General features: G+C 34.1%; 1 protein-coding gene across 1 annotated transcript; it reads right to left on the bottom strand.

Moving 5' to 3' along the window:
• Nucleotides 1-1,315: 1,315 nt before the first annotated feature.
• On the bottom strand, nt 1,316-26,853 carry LOC138716522 (probable RNA-binding protein 19). The gene is made up of 18 exons (XM_069849670.1): nt 26,718-26,853; nt 26,164-26,368; nt 25,891-26,051; nt 23,884-24,117; nt 21,638-21,947; nt 20,200-20,394; nt 17,063-17,257; nt 15,068-15,207; nt 14,653-14,775; nt 13,638-13,773; nt 13,347-13,517; nt 13,099-13,253; nt 11,595-11,797; nt 11,252-11,368; nt 8,762-8,867; nt 5,056-5,179; nt 2,996-3,126; nt 1,316-1,454 (listed from the first exon to the last, which is right to left on the bottom strand). The coding sequence occupies exons 1-17, from the start codon at nt 26,751-26,753 to the stop codon at nt 3,062-3,064; spliced, it is 2,676 nt and encodes an 891-aa protein (XP_069705771.1). The 5' UTR covers nt 26,754-26,853; the 3' UTR covers nt 1,316-1,454; nt 2,996-3,061.

The raw sequence follows: 26,853 nt of genomic DNA, 5'->3' as shown, positions 1-26,853 counted from the left end.
GAAAAAGACCTTTGGGGAGGCCAAGACGTAGATGAGAGGATAATACTGAAATGGATTTGAGGGAGGTGGGATATGATGGTAGAGACTGGATTAATCTTGCTCAAGATAGGGATCAATGGCGGGCTTATGTGAGGGTGGCAATGAACCTCCGGGTTCCTTAAAAGCCATTTGTAAGTAAGTATGTGTCTAGGGTTTATTTTTTAAATAAACTGTTGGTGTAACATGGATTTAAATAACTTTATGCTCGACCATGCCGAAATGTAGTAATTATACACCTGGTAGCAGCCCTTTAATGCACCTCATTAAAGTACACCTATTCATTATAATTCAGTTGTTCAGCCAATGAGAAATCACCATTGTACCATTATAAAACCGCAAGTATCGATTATTTTCGCATATGCAATCAAAAGACAATTAGCAAAAAGTCACGGAGGCTGGAAATCCAATACTGTCGCAGAAGGTTATGTTCTGTTACTATAATAATTAGCGTTAATTGTAAATAATATTCAAATAAATTCAATTTTTCATCTCGTTTTTCAATTCTAAATCAATTTCCAGGTTATATCAAGACTAATGTTCATGTTATTCTCTAGATTATATCAAGGTCAATGACATTCGTGCCTTGGAAAAAAATCAATACTTTCGCATCTCCGCACATCTCACAATTCAGGTCAGTTCCGCTCCTCACTTACATAACCATAACATGAACACTTATGAATAATTTCAAGTTAGAAATATGGTCGAGCATAAAAAGTCGTATGAAACTTGCCTATAATGGTAATTAAGACGCTCGTATCAAAATCATGAAACTTGCGCTCGTTTCATAAACAAACATACTCGCATCTTAATTACTACCATTATAGGTTTGTTGCATAATGTACTATTATTATCGTCGTTCTGATAGCCATAGCAGTTTCATGAAATGAATTAAAAACAATAATAATCAAGACTATTGTACTCTGAAGTAAGGCAGATCTGATCTTCGCCCATATGAAGTCAGTTGTATAGATCAATTTACTGACAGAAATGTTGTCCAGGGAGCACCATAGGAGGGTGGTCTAAGCTACACCTGTGATGAAATGGGATGATGATGGATGCCACAGGGGAATCAAGAGCTCCTGTATTACCTGGACCACACAAGTTATAAATCAGGGGTACACCAGGGACCGAACTCGGGCTCACAAGATTATAAGCCCAGAGCCCTAGCCATTAGACCACCATGGCAGCCTTCATGTATTATTTAAAATCAAACAATGCTTGCCACGTTCTTCAGGCAAAGTAATGGCTATTGCTAGTACACGACCTGCATCTTAGCAGTTGTGTAGCTTAAAAATTACACTGTAATACAGTGCATACTCGAGATGCTAATGTGCAATGTTTATGAATAATAGTCACAAGATGCAAGAATCCAAACAGCAGCTGAACCAAGCAGTAGTGCATGGAAGTTGTCAGAACTGAAAATAAACATATGTACATGAAATCAGGAATATCAGCAGTTTTCGTACAATCTTAATAAGCACAAATGGCATGGTTTAAATAACTTTTACTATACTTTTATAAGAAACACCTAGACGAAAAAGTGTTTGTAAAACTTACAGGAAGTCTAGTACAGTAAAACCCCGTTTTAACGTCCCCATTTTTTTTTAAATAATCTGTTAAGTTCCAGCCAAATTACCATAAGAATAATGCAATTAAGTCTCACTTTTGAGGAAACCCGGTTTAAGCAAAATTCTGCTTTTAAGGAATATTATGAAGTGGATTTTGTGGTAATGAAGCCTGAAATATCGACTCGACTTTCAATATCTACAGTACCAGAATATTTGAGAGCACATCTCAATCAATAGTAACGTGGAACCACGTGACAGTGTTATTATCATTCTTAATATTAAAATGGAATATGATGACAGAGACTGGATTAATCTTGCACAGCACAGGGAGCGATGGCAGGCTTACCCCGAGAAAAACCCCCAACTGCCACCTTGCTCGCGACAAGTGTCGATATGTATTTTTCAATGAAAAATCCCAGACCTGACTGGGACTCGAACCCGGGCCGCCTGCATGACAGGCTGAAGATCTGATCACTCAGCCACTGCAGGGATTCAGAGAGTGGTCACTTTGTTTGCTTTGTTCTCGGGAGTTGTGTGGATCTTATTACCAAGATTTTTTTTGTTAGTTTATGATGTTTATGCATTGTTATAATGGCAACTAAATGAAAGAAATTAACTATCAGACAAAAAGTGAAAATAATAAGGGAGGTCGAGGCTAATCCACAAACAGGAGTATCACATATTGCAACTTGATTTGTCAAGTACTACATTATGGGGAATAATGAAGAAAAAAGAAGATATTTTCAATGCTGAGTTTCAGTGTGATTCAGGTTCAGCCAGATGGAAAAACATTCGTCTCTCTCTCCACTTGAAGAGTTAGAAAATATTATAATGACATGTATTGTAAATAATAAATGTTTGGTGTATGACACACACGTTAGTACTAGTTCTTTAGCCTTTCTTTCCTATTTTATGTAAACCCCCTATTTAAAGGGTGAAGGGAAAGTAACTCCTCAGAGATTCGTTAAAAAGGAGTTCTACTGCATTATTTGTAACAATGTTATTGAATAATCCGTGGTGCTACAGCCCGTGAAGGGCCTAGACCGACCAGCCAGCTGCTGGCCTCACGCCCACATGCTGAAGCAGAGGTGGACGATCATCAAACCAGAATGGAGGTATCGTGTGGTTAGCACGATGATCCCCCCAGCCATTATAGCTGGTATTCGCAACCGGATTTCGCTACCTATCATAGCTCCCCAAGTGCATCACGATGCTGGGTGGGCACCGGTCCCATACACTGACCGAAATTTCATGAGAAAATTTCTTCCCCCATGAGGACTCGAACCAGCGCGCATTCCGTAACGCGAGTCCTAGGCAGGATGCCTTAGACCGCGACGCCATGGCGCGGGACATGTTATTGAATAAATTTGTAATTTTTATTCACTTACAACAATATATTATGTTCAGTATTAACCGCTTCTGAACATGTATGGAACAGCATCTCCATTTTAGTTTTATTCACTGTTTTCGTCCATGTCGTAGCTAGCAGTACTTTTCTTCAAGGTTTTATTCAGAGGACCTGTAAATGACGAAAAGTGTACAAGAATGAGTTTTGCTTTTTCTAAAACCACAACTAAATATTTGTCATACAATGAATGACCACATAATATCAACTGACAAATGACTCCGTTGCCTTAGATCTCCCACACTGGAGCTGCCCATGTGCTCATAAAATCATATGCAAGAGCTTGCCAAAACTTCAACTGCCTTATTAAATACATTTATGCAACTTAAATGTTGAGGAAATTATTATTCATAACACTACTAATGGGAATATAATCATCATTATTTGCAGATCAAGTATTAGACCCTAATGGATCCATTAGAGCCAGGACGAGAAGTTATGGTACCAGCGCAAGGGACGCATTTTAGTTCGTTTGCTTGGACTCGCCCTCACACTCAACTGGAGGGGTGTTGGGTTAGTTGGTTACTAGCATTCCGAGTGTTCAGATCGTTGTGCCACTACTGCTATTGCTAATACTGAAAACATTGTCCTTCTGAGCGCCCTCATTATGGCATTGTCTAAGGTGTGAAATCATAGAGTAGTTCATAGTCAAGGACATGAAATAGCATACAATGTATGGAAATTCATGTCAGAAGAGGCTGTAAATGGAATATCAATTCTATTGAAAAGCGTGTGTGCAAGAGTACTGGCTGCCACTGGCATTTCAAAGCAAACCTTGGCAAGAATTAGGAAAGAATGGGAAAATATTGATGCAGGAACAGCAGATTCTTTCTCCAGTCTGGAAAAATCACAGCCGAAGAAGAAGATTGTTGCAGCTGTAGACAGTTTTGATGAGGAAGTCATAAGAAGACTCATCTATAATTTCTACGCTACGCATAAGCAGAGGCCGACTCTGCAATCGCTTCTTCCAAGAATGGATATCAGTGTATGATAATGTGAAGAAAGTAGAGAACAATTACAATGAAAGTGAGCACGTCATGGACAGTATTTTGGAGAACATTTACATAAACTTAGGGACATCTGATTCCTGCACAGATCAGTCGTCTGATTCGGACGGAGAATAAGAATATAAAGATGGAATAGTGGGTATTATTTTATTAGGTACCTTCGGACTCTTGAGTAGGAAAGTGGTGATACTAAAGTAAGACGAATGTTTTTAGAAAGAGATGAAACGCATATGCCTGCCACTCTGAGCTTGAGAACCGCAACCCAAACAACCCCCACTCCTCTACCCTGCTGACCGGCAATTTAAAACTTCGCGCAGGTTGGTGCCATAACATCTCGTCTCAGCTCTACAATCTCCTGCCAACTCTTCATAGGATGTCCCAAATTCCTGTGACTTCATGGAGCATAGGACAGGATCTGTTTAGGTATTCTGCATGGAGGCAACCGTTCGATGTGTGATTTCCAGTTTGTACGGTATTGTTGAATGCACTTGACAATTGGGTCCATGTTGAGGTCTTTCTTGATGTCAACATTCCTTTGATGTTCGAGAAGGGAACAACCTGCCGTTCTCCTTATGAACCTATATCCACTGCCGTCAAACATTCCTCATCTATCTTTCTCGTGGAAATATACAGAAAGAAGTCAGCCTAATTTTCATTGCCACACTCTCTACAAAATTTACTTCCAGACTTGTCTTTTTTAATTAAGTGTACCATTTATTATGACTTTTTATAATTCTTTCTCATTTTCACCACAAATTGCAATACCATCTGCATAAAAAAATTTCACCTCACACCCACTTGCTAGAATATTTCTTAGTAATTATTAAGTTTAGAATGGACGTCAAAACCAAAATCAGTTGCAAGGAAGTGCAAAAAAAATAACCGACTATTTAAATTCCTAATATGGATTATCTGTTTTTTCTCATTAACTGTTCATTTTCTCCTATCCATTAAAATGGATAATCGATAATGTTGTTACTGATGTACTTAAAAAGATCAGTGAGAACATTTGTTAATTTAACCTGGAGAAACTTACCTTCACTGAAGTTTTCTGCAGTTCTCTTCCTGAGATCTTCGACATTCTCTTCAGTAGTCGCCCATTCCAGAACAAGGCGACGGCCATAGAGATGAGTGCTCTGACATAATGCTTTGAAGGCTCGCTGTAATTAGAACATACACATATATAAAATAAACTTGTAATTAGTCACTGAAGTCCAAAAACAGTTAGGATTCTACAACCACAGTCTACTATATACAGTCGCGAAGCTTGAGGTGATTTTTTGCAAATCTCGTGATAAAGCGCTCCAAGCGGTTAGCAACTAGAAACAATAGACTGTCTACAGTCGACTTTGGACTGTGTCGTATTTCCATCGAGTGCTAGCTCGTTGCGTATTTCACATTGATGCTTGTGAAATGTTCGTTATTGGTTGTGATGAAAATGTTAATGGCTAAAATACAATAATTGGAATAATAATATTTTACTAGAGACGTAGAAAAATTAAGTTTGTTTTAATGAAATTTATTGATCACGTTTTATTTTCAATTCTGGTGGGATTATTATTGCTTAGGCCTACTTTTTTTTTCAAAGGATATGTTTTTAATTATAGCTGTTAATTTTCTTGTTATTTTTATTTGTTACTTTACTAGAGACGTAGAAAAAGTCTGTTACAATAAAATTTATTGATCATGTTTTATTTCCAATTCTGGTGTGATTATTATTGCTTAACCTCATCCCACTTTGTTAACTACGTAAGCCTACACTACAAGTACCGGTACACGTAAGTTACTCCATTAATTCATATTTCCATTATTATTGTTGTAAAGGGAAATGCAAATTAATATTTATTGGTTTCATAGTTAATTATCGCTATAATCTTGAATGAGTGAAGCGATTATAGTAAATTTCAGTTCGTTTTGCACAAACAAAATAATATTAACCTATTTCTTGCAGGTATCTTCGAGTTTATGGTGGAATTTAATATACTTCATTAAAATAATAAATTAACTTTGTGCATTTAATATTTCAATAATGGAAGGAAGGTGTTAATTTTTCCAAAAGAACACGACAACGAAAGTGTAACATATTTTGTCGTCTACTAGAAGAGAGATCTGCGATGATGAAGCGATAGTAGCGATCCTAGTGGTGGGCAACTACCCATGTTTGCATTTCTACTACATATTGAGCTTCGCGACTGTATATAGTAGACTGTGCTACAACTGAAGATTTGCTAAATGTGTGGATGGCTTCTAGGAGTCATAAGCTTTGGACAGTATTACAAAGAATAATGTAGAAAGAAAGATGACCTGAAAAATATGGAGACAAGGGATCACAATAAAGTAAGGCGAAGAATAGGACCTACATGAGGGAGAAAGCAATGGGAGATTGTTTAAAAGAGGTGTAAATTGGACTTTCTTTGTTGCTGTTAATGAATGAAGTAATTCAGGACATTTCGAAAATAGTGCAGCCTTGGTAAATCAAGCAGATTTAGCTGTTTGTGAAGAGTCCAATGTGTAAGAAGCCTTTGTCACCCAATTTTTGGTTTACATGAAGTCGAAGATAGAAAGAACCTTAGAAATGTCGTGAATTACTTCATTCGTTATTAGTAGGGCTAGGATTTTGATGAAATTGTATTTTTTTCTAGTAAGCCAGAAACATAGCTGCTTTTGTATTATATGTTATGTGATAAACTGAGTGTTTTAAGACATATTTGTTAGGGCATTTTTTTGCATTTTCTGCCTGTTTCAACTCATAAGAGCATCTTTTGTTTTATTCGGTCATTTTTTAGGCATTTTCATATAATTTTGGCCATAACTCCCCATGATTAATGTAAAATAATGTTTATTTCCTTTGATATTTTCTTTACATATTTTTTCCATTAATACCCATGATTTTGTATAATATTTTAATCGTTTTTCTACACAAATATTGCCATTTTAACGTAGTACATCCCATGTAATGGATCAGTCCAACCATCCCTTCAATATACACTCCTCTATACCTGCTAATTCCGGATAAGAGTGGCCTTGTGATAGACTACATGAAAACTAAAAGTAAAGTAAATCCATGGCACTACAGCCAATGAAGGGCCAAGACTGACCAGCTGACTGCTGACCTCACATTGCCATTTTAACGTAGTACATCCCATGTAATGGATCAGTCCAACCATCCCTTCAATATACACTCCTCTATACCTGCTAATTCCGGATAAGAGTGGCCTTGTGATAGACTACATGAAAACTAAAAGTAAAGTAAATCCATGGCACTACAGCCAATGAAGGGCCAAGACTGACCAGCTGACTGCTGACCTCACATGCACATGCTGAAGCAGAAGTGAACGATCATACATGGAAACTACATCAGGTAAAATAATTAATTAAAGTGTACTACTTATAAAAAATTATGTAAAATTTAATTTAATTACTAGTCTAAATATTAAGTAGTACAAAACCTCTTTTCCTACTAAGCCAATTATGTAACATCAATTTTTAGGGCATTTTTAAGGGCATTTTTGAAAGATTTTTTTAGGTCATACATCTATTGTTTTAGGACATTTTTTCATGATTTATACGTCATCAAAATCCTAGCCCTATTAGAAATGAAAAAAAGTCCAGTCTACACTTTTTCGAAATAAATATCACCTCGAAAATTGTAAAGGACTGACGGGCAATGGTCTGACTTCATTATATTGGGAAGCTACGGGGAAAATGATGCAGATCAAGTAATCCCCAGTGTCATTGGAGAACAACAACAACAACACTTTTTCGAAATATGAAGTTGATAACCTTAGTAACTGTGCTACCAGAACTGTTAAGAGAAACAAATTGCTTAAGTCTGCAGTGTATGTATGTATGTATGTATGTATGTATGTATGTATGTATGTATGTATGTCTAGTCAACAGTCTGAACATTGTTGGAATCTCGTAACACCAATAAGGTATCACTCATTAGGTAACTAAGCCAGGGATAATGGGCCAGTTCCTTTATCCTTACATTGCATACATCGTCGACAAGAAATCTATTTCACTGGGTGTGTAATAAAGTAAAATTTTTAATCAGTTCACACGGAAACGTATGAACTCATATGAAAGAAAATGGAAAAAGTAGTAGGCCTATATTTTTTATTGGCTATTTAAGAAGTGAAGCTGAAGGCTTTAAAAACCCCACTTAAATAAAACAAGACATTAAAATATTGTTGTTGTTTTCTAATGCCAGCCGTTTGACAATAAAGTTATTTGACCTCTTGCACTCCAATATTTTTCAAAGATATTATCATGGCCAGCCACTGAAGCACAGATTTTGAGGCGTTCCGAATCCATTTCTTGGTTTGAGTTGCATAATGGGCAGTTAGGGGACTGATATATTCCAATTTACGCAGGTGTTTGGCCAAACAATCATGGCCTGTTGCCAATCTAAATGCAGCTACAGACGATTTTCGTGGTAAATCGGGAATTAACTGTGGATTTTGATGCAGAGAGTTCCATTTTTTCCCTTGAGATTGTGTTATCAAATTTTGTTTGTTGAAGTCTAAGTAAGACATTAAAATGTAATGTGATCTGTACAGATTTTGTCGTCATGTATAAAAGAAGCAAATTCTGATAGGTCATTTTATATGCCTAGTAAACTTAATGAAATAAGCTCCAGCCTTGGTTGTTAGAATGGACGAATGGCTTCATCGCCAAGTGTCCTGCATTAGAAAACAACAGAATCTTATGTGTTACATCTGATGTAATGTAAGTATTACCTTAGCTTCATGTTTCGTGTAGTAGTCAACAAATGCAAACCCTCTGTGTGTTCCAGTGCCCACCATTTTCTTTGGTAACCTTAGTGCTTTCAGCTCACCGAAAGTTCTGCCAACAAACCATACACATAACAATACAAGCATTGAGTATACATTTCCAATATCATACAGTAATTGGGAATGTGCAAATATCACAATTTCCAACAAAAACCGTATTTTTTTTAGCGGGAAATACGATATAATCTCATGATACACATTAAAAAAAAATTATTTTCCTTGATAAAAATGCAAATACAAGTGTGCAATAGGATATCAAAGATATCGTGTGACTTGGAAAGGCCAAGTTAATATTATGACATCATAACACAATACAGTAATTATTACCAGCTTGTACGTGGTAAGTAAATCTTTTATGTTTAGTCTTTTTCTCTTTCCCACCAATTGCTTCTTCGTCATCTTTTGTATAAATTTACTTCAACAGCTATTCTTGCTGAAAATTTTCAGATGAAAAAATCTCAATGTGCAATAACACAAAGCTATTGTCAGCTGTGTTTAGAACGCATTTTATACTTTTCAAGTTCCATTTGAACATATCCAACAGCATTACACGTAACTTCCTCTATCATCACTGTTTACTTTTATAGAGAAATTAATATTTATAGTCACGTCGCTCTAATTTCTGGCAGCCAACCACGTTGCAGGTCAGCTACATTTAAACGTGTGCGTCTTGTGATTCGCTAATGAAGATGTTAAGCATTTCCTAAGGCTGGATAAATACTTAATATATAATCGCCACCATTTTGGCTCTTTCATTGGCGTTTGCAGAAAGCACACGAAGACGTTATTTGCCGCTCAATTATTTGCTGAATTACAGTGCGTTTGATTTATTATAATAGGAGCTATGACATGATATTTAACGGTGTGGCAAATAGATCCCTCGTCTGGTAGCTCACGAACGAAAGAACAAAAATGGCGAATGATACTACCTACCTAGACTTTATAGAGCCTTCACTTCCTAAGACGTAAGCAAAGAGGAGGAGTCACGCCGGGAATAACAGCGTTGCAACTATAAATAAATCTCCTGTACACTTAATATGCTCCTTTTCGGAGATGATATGATGTTAATTCAAGATAGTCAGATTAATTACAAATAAGTATGTATAAATTACAAAAATTATTCCAAGATTATAATTTTAATATTTCAACTGAAAAATCGAAGATTGTGGCTTTTAGAGGGAAAAACATAATAGGATCAAAGATAGTAAACCATAAAGTAGTACAGGAGGTTGGAAATTTTAATTATCTAGGCTGCAATGTAACATATAAAAATAACAACAGAGAAAGAAACAATAAACTAAATAAATTTCAACACATTTGCAGAGTAATTGCAGATACATTAAAAAAAACTCGAAGGAAAAGAAATCTAAAATTCTTTGAAACAATGGCTGCTCCAGTTTTAATGTATGGTTCTGAAACATGGTCTATAAGGAAGACGGATTGGAATCATATGCAAGCAGTGGAAATAAAATACCTTCGAAAAGTAAAAGGATGTACTAGATTAGATCAAATTAAAAATGAAGATATACGAAAAGATTTAAATATATTTTCGTTGAATGAAAAAATTATAACATACAAGGAAAAGTAGAAAAATCATCTTTTGAGAATGGGTAACACTCATATTCCACTACAAACATACAGATATTAACTTTTCGGCCACAGAGATGTAGGAAGACCTGTAAGAAGATGACACGAAACTTGAGGCCGGAACAGAACAGCTCTCCTGATGCTTGAAGAGTTGAAGATGATTTTTTTTTATTTTATTGGGTTATTTTACGACGCTGTATCAACATCTAGGTTATTTAGCATCTGAATGAAATGAAGGTGATAATGCCGTGAAATGAGTCTGGGGTCCAGCACCGAAAGTTACCCAGCATTTGCTTGTATTGGGTTGAGGGAAAATCCCAGAAAAAACCTCAACCAGGTAACTTGCCATGACTGGGATTCGAACCCGGGCCACCTGGTTTCACGGCCAGACGCGCTGATCGTTACTCCTCAGGTGTGGACATTGAAGATGATGATCTGATATTGTATCAGTAATAAAAATTAATGATTTAAGAAAAATCTATCCAAGTTGTCCCGTTGAGTAGATTGTAAGCTTCGTTTTTTTCCTTAATAGGTTATTTAACAATGCTGTATCAATTGCCAGGTTAACTAGTGTCAGTGGAATTTGTGTTGGAGAGATGAGGCTTATGATTCACCATGAGATTACCTGATATTCGGCTTACAGTTGGGAAAAATCTCAGAAAAAATCAAACCAGATAATCAACCCAAGCAGGATTCAAGCCCCTAGACAGCGACTCCAACTTGTTACTGTTTGATCTATGTCAGTGGCTACGAGCTTTGTTCCCATATTCTAGTTAATGGATAAGCAAATTATCGGTTATAAAATCTAACAACGAATATCTCTACTGAAATATAAGATATTGAACATACTTGAATAAGTCTAGCACTTCTTTTCTTGTTGCTTGGAAGGGAATATTCCTGACCAAAATTTTTGTGCCTGTTTGCTTTCCGATTTTGGTAATCTTCCTGGCTGTGGCAACTTCAGTCCTGCAACAGAAAAATTAAAAGAAAATTCTCAACAATTCTCAAATTCCCAAGGACTGTCTACATCTAAGAAAAAACCTTCTAAGGAAAATACTTAAAACACTAAAACTGTCGACACTCAAGGAACTAATACGACAGACTGAGTGATAAGAAACTACAACACTTTTCTCTATCCAAAACAGTTACTGACGGGGTAATGCCATTCTTATCTGTTACTGGTTCTACATACTTGGACGTTCTATTGGAGCGCTTCAGCTCGATGGAATGTCCATTCAACACGGACTGCTGAAGCGTCTTGAGAGCTTTGTCAGCACTAGCCTTCCTCTTAAACTGGATGAAGCCATAGCCCATAGACAGAAGTTGTCCAGGGTTCTTGGGGTCCTTTTTCTTTGCCACTGTTACTTCATGAATTGGACCACACTTTTTGAAGTGCTAAAAAGAAAAACCACATTCATTTTCTCATGCAGTAATTCAATGTTAAAGGGCATAAATATATACAGGCACAAGATACAATCTGTATTTAAATCAAGTCTACAGCAAAGAATTGTAACGAATTACATTGCAAATTTATAAATATTATTGATTTAGAAAATTAACTGCTAATGAACACATTTGTAAAATAAAACCAAGTACTGGTAATAGTGGGCCTATATAAACAAAATAAGATCAAAGTTGGATCAATCAATCTTCTTAATGTATCCAGCTGTTTGCTGACAATTATAGTCTATTCAGTTTTTGTTTTTCATGAGAAATGAGGGGTATTTTGATTGGTGTTCATTATAGATGCCTGTTGCTATTTAACATTGAATTAACATATACAGTGAAACCTCTCCTTACGGACACCTCCAAGATATGGACAGATTTTTATGTTCCAATTGAACTAATATATAAATAATGATAAATTTAACTCTCGTTTACGGACACTCTCAGACAAGGACAGGGACAGGTGTTTCACAGTCCTAAAGCTTGCTTTACCTCCTGACTGTGGACAGAACTAATGTGTTACAAAAATGGAAAATTTAGTTTTGAGAACTGTAGAGAAATTCCTTAAGCTGAAACATAACATAAGAGTCTCGTAGGCTACCATTAGCCCAGCCAGCTACCTCGGACGCGGGTAGATAAACAAAGTCATAAAATTTAACCTGTCTGATGGGTCCAGGTTTCCGCGATCGTGAAATTGTATTCAACACATGATAGGGTTAGTAGAATTATTCTCTTCACTTCAATCAGTTGTTCTGTTTCGAGAGACATGGCATCTGAACATAAAGGTTAAGTTGAAAACTGTAAATTACAGTACTGCATAACTGTAGACTTAGAATAAAATTGCATGGCACAGTACTGTATTTTCCTTTTTCGGTCTTATCTACTGTAGTTCAAAGTTGCAAAGAATTTACTGTAGTATACTGTATTTAGAATTAAACTACAGTAATAAGCATGAAGGGATACATAATGCATATTATAAATTTACTGTTGGATTGGGGAGCCTCCCTCCCAATAAAGGACACTCCCAGATGCGGACAGATTGTTACGTCCATTCGATGTCCGTAAATGAGAGGTTTCACTGTAATATATTTGGAGTTGGAATCTGAGGTTTTGTGTACTGATTCTCTAGCTCAGAATTTAATAAAATACTGAAACATAATCATCAGTAATTTTAATTTTACTTAAACAGGAAAAAAATATCATTTAATAAAAAGAAACTAGAAATAATTTATGATGTTGGTTGTACTTACCTCCATAATGTCTTCTTTTTCTGTGCTGAAGTTCAAATTCTTCATGAAGAGGGTAGTTTCAGGTTCTGGAGGCTCATCTTCTTCGTCTGATGAATCATCACTTTTCTTCTCTGCCTCTGCTGAGGTAACTTCTATCTCTGTACGTTCGTTATTTTCTGTGCACAATTCCATTAATATAAATAAATAATGATTTCCTTATAAAAGACGTAACAGAAAAGAAATTAGTAATGTTTCCATTTCATAATTACCTTCTGATCCTTCTATGTTCTTTCTCTCCTTGCTTGTTTTAGTTGGTGGTGGTGATGTGAATGTATCAGAAGGCGCCCACTCCAAATAAAGTGGAAGGTGTTTAAATTTAGAGTATGCTAATCTTGTGAATGCAGCCTTTGCTTCTGATGGTTCTAGAAACTCTATAATAGCTGAAAATAAAGAGTAATTAAATATACTGTAAATGACAATAAACATCAATATCATTTATAAGTGGTATTCTGTGTTTAGTGGCCAATTTAAATTCAGTAAGTGAAGATTAACCGAATTACCTGTGACTCCACTAGGTGGCATTACAACTCGTCCTAATTCGCCATGCTTTGCGAAAAGTTGTCGAATTTCTGATACACTTGTCTTGGCAGGAAGATTTTTTGCTAGTATAATTGTTTTAGACCTTTGCTTTGGTGCCTGAAATAACAAAAATGTAAGTTAATAATGTGACAACTGAACATTTTGTAATTACAGTATTTGAAGTTCTGGCTATGACCAAAAAATAAAAATTAACAAACTCAGTGCGTTACAAAATGTGGCAAGCCATTCAGTACTTTAAATGTTGCAAATTAAGCTTTCAGGTCCCGGAACAATTTTTCCCTCGAAATTATTCAAATCAACTTTACAGGGAGTTTACCTGAAAGTTTGTTTTGCATAATACACGTCACTGTTCGTTAACAGAAAACCACAATTTAAGTCACACAGAGTTAGTGTGCACTCAATGTTGGTTGCTTGACGGTTGTCAGCCCACTTTATATAGAGGGACAAGTTGGATCGGTGTCTGGTAGAGTTCCCGGGTAGCTGAGCTGCTAGAGTGTTGGTACGTTTAACCAAAGGTCCTGGGTTCGATACCCGGCTCCAGAACAATTTCGAAACTACTTTAAATCTTGTATAAGCATAACTGGCTATTATAGCAGAGGACTCAATATTCGATTCCCAGCATCACAGCAGAGAGTTACTACTTAAGTGGAAATTTCGCGCCATGCTAACCACTTTTTCCAGAGAGTTTCGTACTCATGATCAGTCCAAAACCATGTGGTGGATTACAACAAACTGATGCTCATGAACAAAATGACATTTGGTGATGCAGACAGAATTAAATGCTTTTGGTGTGAATGAGCGGGAATTTTTGCTAGTGGGTGTTTCTGTGATCAAAAATTCATAGCTTAAAATTAGTGCCTAATGGGAATAATTTGTACAGTGTGGTTCGTCTCAAAATCATAACTTTACCTGCAGAAAGCAATATTCAGTTAATGAAAGTAAACCAGAAGTAGAAGGAGAACAAGATGGTACTACCTGATTGAAGGCGTCAAGATGAACTCCACTTTCTTCCAGGAATTCTCGCATTTGAGAAACAATTTGCGTCTCTCCTAATGCCAACCTTACAGCAATACTCTCTTTACCACTTGAATCCAGGACCTGAAATATCAAGTAAAAATTTAATTAGTACACACTGGTGGTAACATTAATATCACATTATATTTGATATTTATTTGTCAGTCAACTTTACAATTCATAGTTATGGTTGACCTTCACATTTCTGATTTTCATCTCATTGTATAACGAATTCATATCTATACTCAAAAACAGAAACAAAATTAGGTCTAACATTACTTCATTGATCTAGAAGTGTAAATATCAAGATCAAATACTCGTGCTTATGTTCCATCTAAGTTACTAGCTGTTTAGACATGATATATGCTGATCGTACCTGATCTTTTGTTGTGTTGTACGTTTCTGCAATTAGATCTGCAACAGCATTCTGGCCTAAAAACAGCGTGTTCCAATTGTGTGATGACGCTGCTTCAGCTTTCTTCTTCAACATCTGCTTTTGTTTGTACGTCAGACCTTCTACAAATGAGTGAAAAAAATATGGCAAATGTGGGTAAAGTTGTATGTATCATTACATAGATGGGCACAGGATTAGGTATAAATAATGATCTGGGAGATGTGAGCACTGAGGTTTTTATAATGGAGTAATGAGTAGTGTACATACCGACTGTCTCACTGACAAAATTCCAGAATTTATATATGGTGAGTAGGTATGTAGATAAGTAAGTACGTAAGGAATGAATGAATAAATAAATAAATAAATAAATGAATAAAGAAAGAAAGAAAGGAAGGAAGGAAGGAAGGAAGAAATGAATGAATGAATAAGTAAATGAATGAATTAATGAATGGATGAATGAATGAATAAATAGATAGATACATAAATAAATAAATGAATAAAGAAAGAAAGGAAGGAAGGAAAGAAGAAAGAAAGAGAGAAAGAAAGGAAGGAAGGAAGGAAGGAAGGAAGGAAGGAAGAAATGAATGAATGAATGAATGAATGAATAAATAAGTAAATATAAATAAATATAAATAAATAAGTATATGAATGAATTAATTAATTAATAGATAAATAAATAAATAAAAAATGAATAAAGAAAGAAAGAAAGGAATGAATGAATAAATAAGTAGATATAAATAAATAAAAATAAGTAAGTAAATGAATGAATGAATGGATGGATGGATGGATGGATGGATGGATGGATGGATGGATGGATGGATGGATGAATGAATGAATGAATGAATAAATAGATAGATATATAAATAAATAAATGAATAAAGAAAGAAAGGAAGGAAGGAAACAAGAAAGAAAGAAAGAAAGGAAGGAAGGAAGGAAGAAATGAATGAATGAATGAATGAATGAATAAATAAGTAAATATAAATAAATATAAATAAATAAGTATATGACTGAATGAATGAATTAATTAATAGATAAATAAATAAATAAATAAAAAATGAATAAAGAAAGAAAGAAAGGAATGAATGAATAAATAAGTACATATAAATAAATAAAAATAAGTAAGTAAATGAATGAATGAATGGATGGATGGATGGATGGATGGATGGATGGATGAATGAATGAATAAATAGATAGATATATAAATAAATAAGTAAATGAATGAATAAATAAATAAATAGGTAAATAAATAAATAAATGAATAAAGAAGGAAAGAATGAATAAATAAGTAGATATAAATAAAAATAAGTAAGTACATGAATGAATAAATAGAAAGATAAATAAATAAGTAAATAAAGAAAGAAAAAAAGAAAGAAATGAATGAATAAATAAGTAGATGTAAATAAATAAAAATAAGTAAATGAATGAATGAATAAATAAATCATCTCGACAGTGTAATGAATTACACCTTACAGGTGTCCTCAACTCAGAAGTGTAATTTAACTACAAAACTAGTCCAAATTTACAAACGTTTTACAAAGGAGGTCGTAATTTGTAAAAGTAATATGAGAACACAAGTGATGTCAAACTGCAAAATTTTAAGAATATCTAGATTCAAACACACCTGCGTTATGGTTCTAGATGATCACCCATATTTAAAAAAAAAAATTGTTTTCAAGACCACTCATCAGTTGCAGTAGTTTTCCAGAAGTCAGTATAGTAAAACAGAATAATGTAGATTACTTACAGTCCCAATTAAAATTTCCATCTTTTCATTCCTCCTTTACTTTTTAAATTAATATAAAGTCTGTTTCTGCTTATATTCTTCAAACAAAAACAATAAATATAATTGCAATCTCAAATTATTTTGAATCCAGTAACTGCAAACAAAATATCAAGCAGTGTTTTACCCCTACAGACCTACAATTTTCCATACATCAGTAAAATTTATTTATTGATTTTATTTTTTTTTATTTTTACCTTGTTCCATGAGTTCTTCTAACGACAGTTTGGCTTTTCCTGGAAGCAAATGAAGCATTCGTCCATGGAATACCGACCCATCCAATGCCATGAATGCACTTGCTGCATTTTCAGGCACAAGGAATGTCACAACAGCGTAGCCCTTTGCTTTCCTTGTGTTACGATCCACGGGCATTATTACCTCAGTCACTGGACCTACACAAAAATTCAGTTTGACTGTTGAGTCAAAGCCACTGGCAATATACTAATCTGCTTATATATAGTGACTTTAAATTTTGCATAAAGCATGGTGTTGTTAAACAGTAACACAGCATTACTACACAAGACATCAATTCTTAAAAGCAGAATGACGGTTTAGATGTGTGGTGATTGAGCTTCTGCAATCGTAGCAAAGTGAGAAAGTTTAATGGAAAAAAGTGATAGAAAAAGAACTGAATGGAATGGATCCAGTGAGCATAAGGGTGAACATCGATGAAATAAATAAGATAGAAACATTACAGAAGGAAAACGGAATGCTGAAAAGAAAATTAAAATATTTGGAAGAAGAACAAAGGAAGGAAAACTTGATATTTTCTGGTATAAAAGAAAAAAGAAAAAGAACAGACATGGGAAACTTATGAAGTGATAGTGAATGTATGTTGGGATTAGACATTGGGAAAGGACTAGTGAAGGAAGTTTACAGGATAGGGAGAGGAAAAAATAGGTCTATATTGGCAAAGTCCGTGAATATAATCGTAAAGGAAAAGTTTGTGGGGAAAAAGAAAATTACTAAAAGATTAAACAGTAGTGTAGAAAATGACTTCGAATACGAAGTTAGATGTAGAAGGTTTTGGTACCCTTTTTTGCTGGCATCGAGGAAAATTGGACACTTTGCGAGGCTTTAAAAAGATAAACTTAAAATTAATGGAGAGTTTTTCGATGTAGAATTCTGTCTGAAAAGTGTAAACAATATAGAAATAGGAGAAAATGTAAATGAAGGATAAAGAAGAGACCTGAAGGACAAAGAAAAGGCATAATGGAAAAACATTCAAGGATAGGAAATGTCGAATCTGATGGAGATGGGAAGTCAATAACGCAAGAGTGTTCTGGTACGGAAATAACTATACAAGACATATTTTGATGATTTCAATGGCTAAAGTGATGATCATAATGACATTGGTTATGGCAGTGGTGGTGATAGCATCAGTAGCAATGGTGGCAACTATTATGTGCTTCTGAAGTACAGTTATAGATAAGAATGCAGCAATAATAAGACAATAATAATAATAATAATAATAATAATAATAATAATAATAATAATAATGATAGTAATAATAATAATAATAATACAACTTAGAAATTAAGATATGTGGACGAAAGGCTTTCGCTCATCTGTATTTTTATCAGTTTGAATACTGAAGGCGACAATGGCCAACACCTTCCTAGGAATTATGAATCCAAATATCTTGGAGTTATTTTCGATAGTAAGTTAACATGGAGCAACCATTTGAAATACATTTCTGAAAAAGCTCGTAAAAGATTCTCCCTTCTAAAAAGACTAGCAGGAAAGAAATGGGGATGCTCTAGGAATACTTTGAACACTACATACAAAGCTCTCAGACTCATTACTGGTGGAATCAAAACAACTCCAATAGATTCTATGAGATTCCTCACTAATATTAACAGTATCAAAATGACAATAGAAGAAAAAGCACTAATTCAATATGAAAAACTTATCAGATAACCAGGAAACAATTGGCATTCATACAGTCCTCTCTGTAGATTGAAAACTCAAAAAAGTTTCATATCCATTGTTCAAAAATTAAAACAGAAAATCAATATCCCGAATTTAAAAAAAAAACTTACAAATTAAACCAAACCCTTTAACTCTATTAAATATAGGATATAATCTAAATTTAACAGAAGAAATACTGAAATCAGAAGTAAACACTGAAATACTGAAACAATTGTCTTTAGAGACAATTAATATTTGGTACCCTGCACAAAACTGGCTTCATTTATACACTGACGGATCCTTGATCTCCAGAGAACAAGGTGCCGGTGCAGGTGTTACGTGCTGTCTCTTCTCACTTTATAGATCACTTGGATATGGAACAACAAGTTTTGATGGTGAAATCATTGCAATAAGTGAATGTCTCAGGAATCTTCAATGCCACATCAATAAATTTAGGAATGCAGTTATATTGTCAGACTCCAAAGCAAGCTATTCTATCAATCATCTCTAAACACACACCTTCATCTCAAACAGCAGAAATAACTAAAATGCTCTCTCAATTAATATCACTCAATAAAAGAATTGTATTCCAATGGATACCATCCCATTGTGGAATCCTGGGAAACGAGAATGCGGATGCTTTGGCAAAGAAGGGCAGCACTGCTACTTACAGACCTGTTACTCTGTGAAGAGATTTATTAAATCTACATACTTAGACTTCAACAAACAAAATTTGATAACACAATCCCAAGGGAAAAAATGGAACTCTCTGCATCAAAATTCACAGTTAATTCCCGATTTACCACGAAAATCGTCTGTAGCTGCATTTAGATTGGCAACAGGCCATGATTGTTTGGCTAAACACCTGCATAGAATTGGAATATATCAGTCCCCTAACTACCCATTGTGCAACTCAAACCAAGAAATGGATTCGGAACACCTCAAAATCTGTGCTTCATTGGCTGGTCATGATAATATCTTTGAAAAATATTGGAGTGCAAGAGGTCAAATGACTTTATTGTCAAACGCCTGGCATTAGAAAACAACAACAACATACCGAAGGCAAATATCAGATAATCCCAAAGTGAATCCCCAGACTCATCATCTCGTCTCGTAAATTTGAAATTCACAAAATTATTAATTTTCTCCAGTTCTCTTAGCAAAGTAAAATATTAATCAGTGAAACTGCAGCAACTATAACTTGTATATAAAATATTAAATTCTGTCCACTTGTACCAATTAATTAATGTTAAGCAGTGCGTCTGTACTCAAGAGTTAATTTAAATATGTGGTATGTGTTTATCTTTAAGTACAACTCACACGTTAAGAACAGAAACTATTTTGGTCTGTATACTTATATTTGATATACAAATAAGCTTTTAATGACTAAAAATTCACATTAGACATGTGAAAAAAAACTTACCGAACTTATTGAAAAGCTGTTCAATGTCTTCTTCTGTGGTTGTATATGCAAGATTTCTAACAAAAATTCTTCCAGATTCTGCAATTGTTTCTTCATTCTTCAGACTTTCTTCTTGGCTACTCCATCTACTAGTGTCTTTACTAAAAGTGTATTCATCTTTCTGAACATACTTTGTTACCAATATTCTCTTTCCAGCTATATTAGAGAAAATAATTATTGGTATTAACACATATTACAATATAAAATAAACATGAAGGCTACAGTAGTATAAATGGTGCAAGTTTTGGTAGATCTAGATTACTTATAAAGGAAAAATTCCAATAAAATTAAATACTAGGGCTATTCATAAAGTAATTTCTGTTTTCATATAGAGAGCGCAATAATCAGCATAGCAACGCCGTCTTTGAGTGCTAATTGAGAATCCCGCCAGCTGTTAAGATATGCACGGTGATACGATTTCTTGTGGTGAAAACTGTAAAGCAGTTGAACTCCATCATGTTGTGTCTTGCAGTCATTTTGTGCACAACACCCACTCACATAGTGTGCCCGAACTGAAAAATTTAAACTGAAAAGTGTTTAGCCACTCTTCATACAGCCCTGATTTGGAACTTTTCATGCATATGAAGAAGTGGCCTACATCATAGCATTTTAATGAAGAAGAGTTGCAGTTCAGTGTCGTAGGTTGACTTCAGTCACAGGTGGGAGATTTTTATGACTGTGACATTCAAATTGCTATGATAAATATCTCAATTTAGCTGGAAACTATGTAGAAAATTAAATCAAAGTTTGTAGTTTCAAAACTGTTGTAAACAAATCCTGTAACCACATTGCCATTTTTGTTATAATAAAACGCAAGTTTATTTATGACTAGCCCTCGTATTTACACTCTTACTTTGTAGTGATGCCTTAGAATCACATAAATAAATATATAAATTTTAAATTTAAACATCAGACCAATAACACTGGTAGACCACAAGGACCTTGTGAACTCTATAAAATAGAAATTTTTGAATATTTGAAGAACAGTAAGTGATGTATAAATCTTGAAAAAAGTGATAAACTTCTAATTAAAACTGAACATTTTAAATCATGCCCATAAAAAAATTAATCAGAGACACTACATATTATTATAACAACGAGACATAAACACATATAAAAATTAAAATGTATATCAAATTAAAGTATTAGGATTTAAAATAAAGGTGATAATTCAAAATGTTCAAAGAGTCTTTGATGATGACTATAATAATCTTTGATGATGACTATAATGATTTTTTCCACAGTTTGGTGTTGAATACCAAACGTCTGAATGTTTAATTGATTCTGAGTATGCGAAACAAGCTTATACTTACTGACTCTCCATAGAACAATAGCACAAGGTGCTCAACCAGTGCATTTGTAAACAGATTTAATATTCAACATATTACATGCTACTTACCTAGGAATGTCATATGTTTATTCAAAGCTTGCTTCATTTCCTTCTCCGATTTAAATCCAACATAGGCAATTCCTTTGTTCTTTGGAGGCAATCGTATACTTTTGGGTTTTAAAGGATGAAAGAATTGTTTTACGTCTTTCTTTTTTGCTTTATATGCCAAACCTTTCACTTTTACTGTGAAGAACTGAACTGAAGGCTTTTGTTTCACGTCATTTTTTGTTTTTACAGTTTTCGACTCATTCTCGGACTTTTCTTCTTTTTGTACATTATTATCACCTTCATCTGCTTTTATTGTCTTCATTTTCAAGTACTGAAATGAAAATAAATAAAAAGTTGTTAACAGAAAACTATCAGTTTGCAAAAAGTTTACATTTTTCTTCACCACTATTATCATCATTGCTGACATCATCAAATTAATCTATGAAATTGTTATGATCATAAATAGTTTCTATTCTAAGTGAAAAAATTGTTATTTTTGACACAACTGTTAAAAATGACATTTTATTTTTTGAGTAGGGATCGTCAAACAGGCTATAGGCCGAGTATAGCAAAACCTGCAAGAAAAATAAAATAATTTATACCATATGTGTCACACACTATCTTTTAAACAGCTGTTCGTCTGTGTTGGTACACAGACATTTCCCACAACTTCTTCACTGCTGTATTCCCCCTCTTTGTAATAGTGAAATTTTGTAATATTAAAAGCATGCAGAGGTGTAGGTCAGTGGTAGATCGAGGGGTAGAAACAATTTATTTATATATACATCAAGTGGGAAACAATTGACAATCAGCATAAAAATAACACATAATAGTCAATTTTAACATGCTTGGCTGTGTTAAAAGATCTAATTTTAGGATTATTCTGCTCTTAAATCGATTGAGCATGCTGGAAATTAAATCAATGGTTTTCTCAAAACACACTATGAAATGTTTCGTATAAAACAATTTTTATCTCGAATAAAAAAGAGCAAAATTGTATGAAACTTTTATTTGAAATATCTCAAAGAATAATCCCCTAAAATTAATGACATTAATTAAGGTTCACTCTATATACATTAGTCATCATCACAGAGTGAGTTTAATCTTCAAGACATAGATAAACGATGTAGGCCATGTCTGTTGTTGACATTGGGTATTTTCTTTTGTTTTGTCAGCAAATAAATGCAGTCATGTATTAAAAAGAAGAAATAAATGCCATCCATGTTATTATTACAACAAAACTTCATTTAATTTCTAAAAATACTTCTTAAGGGCGAAATGAATGTTACAACAGAGCATTGCAAATTTATTCTTGAAACTTACTTCCACACAGGAGTTTTAGTTGGAAAGCTGTATCATTATGATGTTGTTGTTGTTATCTAATGCCGGGCTTTGGCAACGAAGCCATTAGCGTTCTTGCTCTCCAATATTTTTCTATGGTGGATCCATCAGGTAGAACTTCACAGGTTTGTAGATGATCTTCAGTCATTTCTTCTTCTTTGTTGCATAGAGGGCAATTTGGATTTGTGTAAATTCCTATTTTATTCAAATGTTTGGCCAAATAATCATGTTCTGTAAGCAGTCTGAGTTTTGCTACTGCAGATTTACGTGGGATTTCTGGAATAATTTCTGTTTTTTTTATTAAAATGCTCCATTTTTTATCTTTGGCTTTGGTACATAGTGCTTGATTTTATATTCAGAATTAAATTGGATCCTTTTTTGGCAAGAAAGTCAGCAGTTTCATTTCCAGCAATTCCGCAATGTGCAGGTTGCAATTGAATTCTTTTCTGTAGTTTTTGAAGTTGTTGGATCATTTTGTGACATTCTTTACTTATGATGTTGACCATTGCGTTCTGGCCAATTGGCCACAATTACAGCAACTTTCTCGACAAAACATTCTCAGAATAAAATTGTTAACAGGTAAATTTAATATTATCTTGCTAACATGACAAAATAATACATGTATTTAAAAACGGACATAATTTAAAGAATTAAAATACTGCAGGTGAAACTAAAAAATTTGAAAGTACCACAAATTACTGAATCAGTAAAATTGTCTTGTCTTTAGTTAGGCTCAGAAAGAAACGTATAACATTGTGAATGTAAAACAAGTGCTGGAAGCTTCCATTCATACTTGAACACAGAGTAGCTATAAGAAACCTAAACTTAGGTAAAAATAAAAAAGTAGAAGGTACATATACTTGTACCACAAGTGAATATTTCAAGATTATATCAGTACCCAAAGTCCCAACTCATCTATTACTTACCTCCAAGTCTGAGATTTCTTTCCTAGCAACATTTTCCTCCAGTTCATTTTCTGACTCTTCACTGGCATTGCTTTCATGTCCTGAATCACTTCCTGTATCTTTCTTTTGCTTCGATGAGTCCTTTTCATTACTGAGTTTTGTAAAACTTTCCAGTGGTGTGTCATTACTCCATAAAGCTTTGTTACCTTTTGCATGAGTCTCCATAAATTCAACAAACAAAGGGTCATCTTTATGCTGGAATAAATAAGAGAAGTTGGCATTTAACATAGTTAATATTTATTCATATTTCTTCTATGACAACAGCATAAATTTGCCAACTGTAATAATTTTAGTTGTAAAATTTGTTTGATATCTCGCACCTAAGGAATGTATAAGTTTTTTTGCTTTGAAAATCTGGTCACGCTAGTGTTAACATAGGCCCTATCTAAAAAGGGAAAATCTGGGACACTTTACTTTCATCTTTAAAAATGTATGAAATTAAAAAGAATGTTAGATGGTGTAGTAGAAGCATTAAAACAAAGTATACTCATGAATTTTAAATATTTATATGGTCACAATCATGCCATGGTATGAAAGAAAAATCTCACAATCTCGAGCGGGATTCGAACCTGCGACTTCCTGTACTCCGGTCAGGTGCTCTACCAACTGAGCTATCGAGTTCGTTCCACACCAAAGGCTCGAAATTCTCCTCTCATACTGACGACTCTGTTATAGAGTACTGTCCATAGCGTCTGATCTAGTCAGCACTGCTTATGGGTAGAAAGAAACATTGTAAATGTAAACTTCATCTTACGATGTTGGATGACATATATACGTCCGTTGATGTGATATATTAATGAATTTTAAATATTTATATGGTCACAATCATGCCATGGTATGAAAGAAAAATATCCCGCTCGAGGTTGTGAGATTTTTCTTTCATACCATGGCATGATTGTGACCATATAAATATTTAAAATTCATTTATATGTCACATCAACGGACGTATATACGTCATCCAACATCGTAAGATGAAGTTTACATTTACAAAGTATTCTCAATCTAAAAGGGGCTTGTTATAAATAAATAGAGACTTCGTTTCTAGAAGATCGTGAAAACTTTGGAAAAGTCAAAATGAAGATGTACAGTACATTGATGTTTACTCCTCATTTCACATCTAATCTATAGGACAACATATTTTCAATATTTACTTCATGCTATTTCTAGTGGAACTAGCACTTTCGTAGTTAGTGGTGTATTATCTCAAGAACAATTCATCTGCAGACCAAAGTTTACTGGAACTGTCTTATGTTTAATGAAACTTTTGTGGAGTTAAACCAAAAACCTAAACATTCACTAGGCCTATCTCGTTTAATAAAATGCCCTTTACAAAAAATTCACAGCTTTCAAGGTAATGACATTACAAAAGGTACTGTGGTTGTAGCCTACAGATTTTCTGATAGTGTGATTATTTAGTATTTATTTATGTAACCTGGTTAAGACAATCAACCAGGCCTTCTTTTCCCTTCTACCAGGGGATTATGATTACAATTACAATATGAAGAATACAATTAAAATTATAACTCTACAATTAATATTAAATTTACAATTAGGCCCTACAATAAAAATAAAAGTACTAAAAGATTACCTGATTGATAAAGGCTAGACAATTAATTGTAGGAGTTAAGAACAAAGAAATACCCTTTTTTTTTTTACTGAAATACAAATTAAACCTAGAATAATAAAATTAGCTATATAGTGATGAAATTACCGGATATTAAAATATTTTGTGATATAATAAGAGAACTATTTACAAGAAGCAATGTTTGAACGAGTCTCCATTACTGACCAAATGCCTTGTAAGTTTGCGTTTGAATTGAATTTTATTTCGACAGGCCCTGATGTTGGCAAGGCTATTGTGGAAGAGGATGAGTATGAGAAGGTGTGATAGGATGGTATTGTTTCATGACGAGTAAGTAGGCCTATGTGTGTTCAGATTATGGTGGGAAGATTATGATTATGGCTTACCTTCTCAAGTAGATCTTTTACAATGTCTTTTTTATTCTCCTTCTCTTTTTTAGATTTTTCTTTCTTTTCTCCACTCTCTTTATTATCCCCCTTATGTTGTTTCTTGTACGCTGAACTATCCGGTGCATATTTACTCCAGGCTTGAGGCTTGTTTGGATCACCTATCGTATGGCAAAAGAAAAGAATAAATAACTCTTGGCGTCCCATTAATAAAATATCACTACAAGGGAACAAAACAAAAGGTTTACTATATAATATAACGTAATTTCTTACCCAAACCAGCACACATTTCAACTTTTATCTTGCATGTTTTTATACAAGAATTATTGAAGTATTCAATAGCACGTTGTGCTTCTTCTTCCGTCTTGTAGCCCACAAATCCGAAGTGGCGGAATGTTCCATCTTTTGTATATTTTAATTGTACATCTGTTACCAAACCTTTTTTACTGAAAATTTCACGAACAAACTCTGGTGTAACCTGTAAAGAGCACAAGGAATTGCAATGTGAATATTAGACTGGCAATGTTTATGGGAGAAGTACTGCAGCTTTTGTTTATGACTTGTCATGCATCATAGTAAGCTACTGTAAACATTCTCAACTTCAAATATCTCCAATGCCACTTTTGAATAGAGAAGAATGCCACTGTGCGTAATACATTTTAAAATTACGGATTTTATAGTTCTGAATGAAGTAGAATTTACTATTATTACTGCTGCAAATTGTGTCCATATAGGCTAAATAACTTGATATTTGCATCTACAGTATGTAGGTTATGTATCTACAGTAATAATATAATACACTCAACCAGCATGTAATCTATACTTACAGACTTCGGCAGATTTTTTACGATAAGACGTGACATATTAGAAACAATATTATTGCGTAAAATACTATTTTAATAAGAGTAAAACATTTCACACATGCTTTCACCATGTTACCAATGCTGCCATGTTTAAATCTTC

This window comes from Periplaneta americana, chromosome 16 (genome assembly GCF_040183065.1).
Source record: "Periplaneta americana isolate PAMFEO1 chromosome 16, P.americana_PAMFEO1_priV1, whole genome shotgun sequence".
Lineage (NCBI taxonomy): Eukaryota > Metazoa > Arthropoda > Insecta > Blattodea > Blattidae > Periplaneta > Periplaneta americana.
This window is presented reverse-complemented; position numbering and strand designations above follow the sequence as displayed.

What these genes read in the sequence shown, in the direction of transcription:
- LOC138716522 (XM_069849670.1), bottom strand. Translation starts at nt 26,753, where the DNA reads ATGTCACGTCTTATCGTAAAAAATCTGCCGAAGTCT. An exon ending in ATCTTGACGCCTTCAATCAG is followed by an intron (nt 13,774 to 14,652) that starts GTAGTACCATCT and finishes TTGTTATTTCAG; the next exon opens with GCACCAAAGCAAAGGTCTAA. An exon ending in CGCTCCAATAGAACGTCCAA is followed by an intron (nt 11,369 to 11,594) that starts GTATGTAGAACC and finishes TTTCTGTTGCAG; the next exon opens with GACTGAAGTTGCCACAGCCA.